The 7,451-nt window shown below is 35.5% G+C and overlaps 1 protein-coding gene across 4 annotated transcripts in view; it reads left to right on the forward strand.

The window, feature by feature from the left end:
• The window catches only part of Stxbp4 (syntaxin binding protein 4), a 177,926-nt gene that overhangs the window by 43,304 nt on the left and 127,171 nt on the right, over positions 1-7,451 (forward strand). For all 4 annotated transcript variants that reach the window (XM_029566127.1, XM_008838424.3, XM_029566128.1 and 1 more), the window contains one exon: positions 956-1,044. In XM_029566127.1, coding sequence (XP_029421987.1) covers positions 956-1,044 — 89 coding nt within the window. The remainder of the gene's footprint in view (positions 1-955; positions 1,045-7,451) is intronic.

Here is a 7,451-nt window from a genome sequence, read left to right on the forward strand (position 1 = left end):
GAAGTGATAAAGACCAGAATATAACTTTAGATAAAGTAAAATTAACATCTTTTAAAAAGACAAGCAAAAGAACTACATTCATTAAATAAGGGGAGGATGTTGTAAACTAAGAAAATAGGATTTATAAGGATCCTTTGAAATTAGAATATAATAGCTACAATTAAAACCTATGAGACATAGTTGAACAGGTCATTTACCAAGTGTTAACGGTCAGTTTAAGACAGCCTTTCTTACCCATAATTTCATCTGTGGAACAGAAGGCAGACTTGCCTCAGAAGAGGGTGAGGAATGGTGTGTGAGTAGGGTGCTAGGATGAAACTGCTAAGCACCGTGCCTGGCATACGGTAGCTGTTGCATAAACATTAGCTACTGCTTGTTATTATTAAACCTTAGACTCTTCCAGCTAGAAAAGCCATAAGTCATAATATTGTCATAGCTTTCAGAAAAAAAAGTTGTACCCGTAGTGTGAGTTGGAGAATTAAAAGTCTTAATATGTGTTTGCTCTATTGTTCTCTTAACTGAAAATTTTGACAGAGTTAACTGAAGTAAGATAAAACCATTTTATCTGCAGCTGGAGAGGTGGCTCAGTGGTTAAGAGCAGTAACTGCTCTTGCAGAGGACCAGGGTTCAATTCCCAGTACCCACATGGTGGTTAACAACCATCTGTAGCTCCAGTACCAGGGGATCTGATGCCTTCTTCTGACCTTCATGGGCACTGCAGGACATGGGTGCACTTACACACATGCAGGCAATACATTTATATGTATAAAATAAAAATTTAAAAAACCACTTTATCTGTTCTTATTTAACCTTACATTTACATGTTAAAATACCAGTTTAAGATAATTTCTGTGAGCAGTAGTTGAAGCATATAGTTTCAACTTGGCAGAAAAGAAAGTAATTTTTGTTTAGATTAAATCAAATGTTGTGTACTTACTGAAGTGGTTCATTTTAGATTTTGTCGAGGTTGCCAGAAACTTGTTTTGCCTGCAGTTGGATGAAGTAAATGGAGCACGTGAGACCTCCAGCGTATTGGATTCACAGGTAGAGTCTGCTCTCTGCAGCCGTCTGAATGAGCATAAGGTCTGGAATGCTGTGGGTCATGGAGGTTAGCCCTTTTCTCAGTCTGTAGTTTGCTTATGTTTTTATCCTGTGTGTGTAATGTGTGTGTGGGGACAGAGGTCAACCTCAGTTGTCATTCCTCAGAAGCTACCCACCGTGTTTGTTGAGAAGGGCTCTCTCATTGACCTTGAGCAAAAAGAGTAAGGTCGGCTACATTGCTGGCTAGTCCCAGAGATTTGCCTGTCTCCTTTCCCCACCACTGGGATTAGAAGCACTGCCACCACACCTGACTATTTTTTACGTCGGTTCTAGAGATTGAACTCAGGTCCTTATGCTTATGCAATGAGTGCTTTACCGACAGAGCTATCTCTCTAACCCCTTCACTGGAGTTTTAAAAAAATTATACAAATAGAGACTGGGAATATGACTTAGTAGGTAAGGTACATATCATACAAGCGTGAAGACCTGAGTTTAAATCGCCAGTGCCCATGTAAAAAGCTGGATGTGAACACCCATGAACCCAGCTCTGAAGAGGCAGAGACAGGAGGCTCTCTGGGACTTGTTGGCCAGCCAATCAAGCTGAATCAGTGAGCACCCCGTTCAGCGAGAGACCTTATCTCAAAAAAAGAAGATGGAGGAGAACAATAGAGGAAGATGCCTGATGTCAGCCTTGGGCTTCCATATAGCACACGTGTGCACACATTCACAAGCACATGCACACAAAAAATTAAGCAAGCAGTACATATTCCTTGAAAAAAATGTACAAAAACACATTTATTAGAAGTAAAAGTTGATGGTGTCTCCCATTTCCTTAGCCTGTTGTGCTACCTTCCATCCCTCAGCTCACCAGTATTGACAGTTTGCTCTGTGGAAAGATATATACTATAATGTAAACACAGATTCACATGTGTGTGTGCCCATTCTAATCTGTCTAGATTCATTGTATATCTGTGCAGAATACTGCCCATATCTTGTGTGAACACTGTTCAATATTGTAATCTGAATCATTCCATGAAGCATAATATTCAAGAGATGTATTATAACCCCAGGTGTTCTCCTTCACCACAGGTCCTTTCCAATTACTAGTGACAATCTCTGACTTATAGAAGCCAGAGCAACTATTCTTTGGCTTTCTAAAACAAACAAAAAAGTTTTGTCTACTTTTATATTTTGTGTATGACGCAACTACGAGTTTACTAACTTTGTAAATCATTTTCTCTACAGGACCTTGAAATTTACCTTGTCAAATCTCTCAGCCTTTTTCATTGTGTTTGTCTCGTATTACTCAAGGAGAACTTTCTACTTAAATATATGTTTTGTATAATATATATATTTAAATATATATATATAAATATTAAACCAATATGATAAATATTAGGTTTTAATCTTTATTTTAGATGAAATTACTTTTCATTTCACATAAGTACTACATAATTAAGACCTATTTCTTTCTTATATGAATGTCTTAAAAAAGAAAAATGTTCTGGGAAGGCACATAACTGTGAACATACTCTTATTTATTCATGTGTGGACACTTGTCCTGTCATTTGACAACCCACCCTTCTTTGCATTTCCCATTGACTTGAAACGCAAACAAACCTATAGTAAAATCTACCTAGATACATAGATGTGTTCTCAGTCTGACCCTCTCTTCTATAAGTCTGCTTTAACTTTATAGTACTGTGTTCATTGATCTCTAGTAAGCTAAAAACTTTTTTGGTAAGTTCTTATTTTTGGTCTTCTTAATGATCTTTAAAATGATTTTGTGGTGATAATAAAAATTCCTGGTATTTATTTTGTTGGAATTGCATTTAATTTAGAGGATGGGTTTGGTAAGAACCAAATATGACCTATTTTTCCATTTATTCAGATCTTTGTTCATATTTTAGAAAGAGAAAGTTATGACTTGTTTCATATACATCTTAAATATTTCCTGTCATAGTAATTACTAAATATGGTATGCTTTGTGGTGCTGTTAGTAATAAATTTTTATTTTTTATCAATAGTTTTAAGTAATCTGAAATACTAATTTTTGAATGGTTAATTTATATGATACCACTTTCCTGGCTTTCTAGTTTAAGTTATTTTTCATTTATATTTCTTAGATTTTTTTTTCTAAAGAGATTCTTGTTTTCTAGATCAGCTGGGATTTTATACATGGACTCTTCAATTTTCTAGGTGTAAATTTGAAATTAACTCGTTTTCTTTTTCAGAGATTTCTTCTTGTTTTTTTATTTTTATTTTTTCTCTAGAAACAAAAATTGAACAAGAAATAAATATCCAGAGCATATGAATCTTTCTTTTCCTTTAAGGTTTGAAAATGTTTCCTCTTTCAAATGATCTGAGCCAACGTAATATTAGCTTTTAATCTTTATTTTAGATGAAATTGCTTTTCATTTCACATATGTACTGCATAATAAATTAAAACCTATTTTGTCTTATATAAATGTCTTAAAAATAACTTTTTTAGAATGCATATATTAACAAAAAAATCCAAGAAAAAGACAGAAAATTGAATAATAACCTTATAAGACATTGAAAGTAGGAAGTGTCTTGCCTCTTGAAAGTATGTTGGCCAAGGTCATTTAAAGATAGAGCATTCTCAGACCTTAAAGGAACAGATAAAGATCCATATGTCTGGATATTTATTTCTTGTTCAGTTTTTCTATTACTACAGAAAAGAACAAGTAGAAATTTTTAAACTTACTTTATTATATTTTTTATATGTATGAGTGTTTTGCCTGCCTGTATGTAAATGTACCTCATGCACGCAGTGCCCCATGGATGCCAGAAGAGGGTGTAAGAGCCCCTGGAACTGGAGTTACAAACAGTTGTTAGCCACCATGAAGGTGCTGGGAATCGAACCTGGGTCCTCTGGAAGAATGGCAAGTGTTCTTAACCACTGAATCATCCCTCCAGCCCATAAGTAGAAAATTTTGAATAAGAAAAAAGGTAATTAATTTCAAATTCCCATCTAGAAAATTGAAGAGACCATGTATAAAATCCCAGTGGATCTAGAAAGCAGGAGTCTTATCTAGAAGAATCTAAGAAATAGACCTGAAAAACAACTTGTATCACGAGAACCAGGAAAGTAACATCTTTCCATGTGTTTGCTTCTTTCGACCTCTCAATTTTTTTTCTAATTTGTAAATAGTTTCTAGTCATATAATTCCTAATTTGTTACTTGCTTTTAGTTTAATTCTGCTTCAGTTAAGGAGACATAATGTGAGTGATACCAAGCCGTTAGCAGCATAAGCAGCATATGGTCAGTGACACTTCAGCAGTGTGCTGCAGACCTGCGCTGCGCTCATGTTTCTCTTCCAGTGTCAGTCAAGGCCATTAGTCTTGCTGTTCAGATTTTCTGCTTCCTTACTTGTTTGTGTCCTCGTTTGTCAGTTACCAGGGTATTTTAATCCCTCAGTTTATTTTAATTTTACATATCTGTAAGGCTATTTTATTAGGTTATGTAGATCTCTTGAGTTGTTGATCTTAAAAAATTCTGAATGTCTGCCTCTCTAGAATGTTTTCTTGCACTTTCCACTTAATTCGATAGTATGGTATACCAGTATTCTTTTGGTTGCTGATTTAGTTTCCAATGATTATACTTATTTTTCACATTTAAAGAAAACTTAAAATATATGTACTTTTAAATATATCCAGAATCTAAATGTTACAGTTTTTGTACCTATAATCTTTTTCTTTAATTTTTATACTTCCATATTTTATACTCAGCATTTTGTCTTTTCTTTCATTTGTTAACTTTGTTTCTGTTCTGTATATACCTAGAATGTTATCCAGATAGATTGTAGCATTATATTTAGAAGTATTTAAATGATCACCCTATCAACTTATTTTATGTATATATGTATGGGTCTATTTTAACTGACAAAAGCAAAATGCATATATTCACCATATACAACATGGTGTTTCAGAATGTGTATGCATCATAAAATAGCTCAACTGAGCTAATTAACATATTCCTTACCTCACATACTTACTTTTGCTTAAAATCTGCTCTCAGCAATTTGCAGTGTATGGCACACTGTTGCTGACCTGTGTTGTTCATTTTCGTTGTCCCCAGGTACAGGCACCACTTGCTTACTTCTGCCTAACTGAAATTTGTGCCTTTTACCAGCATCCCTCTCCTCTCACACACTTCTGCTCTTCCTAAAATATTACTGTGATCTTGGCTCTTAACTCATCCATATAAATTCTGCCACCGTGTTTTACTACTGAATTATAGATTTTTGGAAGAATAGCATCTCTATAAGTATATGAATCTTCCTGCCTGTGAACATCTTTTGGCTTTTCGTTTATTTGTCTTTTTAAATGTCATTGAGCACATTGTGAATATTTATTCCGATACAGGCTTTATTAATCTTCACAGACTTAATGAATCCAGTTACATTACACACTTTTTTGTTTCCAGTATAACAAATGGTGTCTTTTTAAAGTTTAAGGTTCATTTTCAGGTGTTTTGGTTTGGAGAGAACTGTAACTGCCTTCTCAGTATTCCCCTTGTGTCTGGTAACCACACTCCCCTTCATGTTGCAGAAACGCTCATTCCTTTTTGTTATTGCACACCCTGAATTGCTAATGTTCTTTTGAAGTCATATTTCTTTTCTTCCTTTTATTTTCATTTTTAAAAATATATGTATGTTTTTTAGTTAGTATATAATTGTACAAAATTATCAGCTTCATTGTGACATTCTGTAACGTGTCATAAGAGAAGGGGCCTTGATGGTATTTCCTTCCCATTACCCACTTTTCAACACATAAAGTGGCCAGTCAAGCATCTTGAATGTTGCTTAATAAACCTTAACATCAAACAATTACACAGAGTACAACATATTTCTGATTTGTGTATTTGTGTGTTATGTATGCATGTGTGTGCATATGTGCGTAGGGGTGTGCTCAGCCAAAGTCATCAGGTGACTTCCTTGTAGCTCTCTCCCTTGAATCTGGAGCTTGCTGATTAGGCCAGACTGGCTGTCCAGCACACTCCAGGGATCCACCTGTCTCTGCCCTTTCAACACTGGAGTTAGGCTTTTTACATGGGTGCTGGGGATCCAAACTCAGGTTGCATGTTTGTATAGCAAGCACTTTTACTCACTGAGTCATCTGTTACTATAATGAAATGCCTAAGGCAGGGTAGTTCTACTAAGAAATTTATTTAGCTATCAGTTCTAGAGCCAAAGTTCAAAGTCCCTTGGAGAGGGTCAGTGATTGGACTCTGGTGAAGGTCTACAAGCAGATGACATCACAAAGGAAGGACCCCTCCTGGGAGTAAGTGAACAGATCTTCCAACTATAAGTCTGTTCTTAGTGACCTCTTACTAGGCTCTACCTCATAAAGGTCCACCACCTCTTCACCCACTCTAGAGACCAAGTCCCCAAAGCATAGTACTTGAAGCCACATTCAAAACCACAGCGTGATTGCTTTTAGATCATGTCTTACTGATAAGGAGCTTCAGTATTATTTGTTGTTAGTTATATATTTCTAGAATTATATTCTAACTGTATTGATAAAAATAAATCTGATCTTCTCATTTAAAAATGATGCATGTCACTTTTTTAATGTTTCAAACCACTTTAAAAAAATTAGTAAACTATTTCTTATGCTGCTAACTAACCATTTTATACATTGCAGTCACTGAGACCTAGTTGCTGGGTAACTGAGGAGAGTAGCTGGTTTCTCAGAATTAAGGTGCAGATTTATTAGAAGTAATCTGTGGCACACAGCAGAGAAATGAAGTGTAGACCCACCTTGGCTACTGCTGCTCAGGTGTGCGCATCTCCCCATCACCAAGGTGGGGCCGCCTTTTACTGTAGACTTCTCAAAGCTGCTGTGCCCATTTTTCAACCGAAGTGTAAAGGTGGTTTGCAACATGCCAGTGAAGTGGGGAATTTTATGAACATGCAGAGCTTTTCTAGCAGATGTGAAAAGATGAGCAATGCCCTGAGTTAGTCATTTCTTTCCTTCTTACCAATGGGATTTTAGGGCAGATAAGAATGTTGTCAGCCTGTGATATTTTGAAGCAAAAGTACAGTACTGATGGCAGTTGTGCAAGACATTCTACATGCCGGTAATTTCCTGTTGAGGCTTTAGATCAAAGTGTTGTGCAATAGTTATTAATTTATAAAATTCTGTTTGTTGTCTTCTGCTTATAAATGCACAGAAGATATAACTATCAAATGCGCTTTCCTTCTTTTCCCCTAGTTGAATCCACAATAATAACATTTTTTAACATCACAGTTACATGTTTAACCAAAGCAGAAGTCTTTCAAAGTACACCCTGAATTCTTTATAGTATTAAAATATCCTATTTCATTAAAAATTTGGTCTTTGGTGAATAATAAAGGTTTCCATTAGCTGTATTCTTTTTCTCT

This window comes from Nannospalax galili, unplaced genomic scaffold (genome assembly GCF_000622305.1).
Source record: "Nannospalax galili isolate Female #2095 unplaced genomic scaffold, S.galili_v1.0 scaffold95, whole genome shotgun sequence".
Taxonomy (NCBI): Eukaryota; Metazoa; Chordata; class Mammalia; order Rodentia; family Spalacidae; genus Nannospalax; species Nannospalax galili.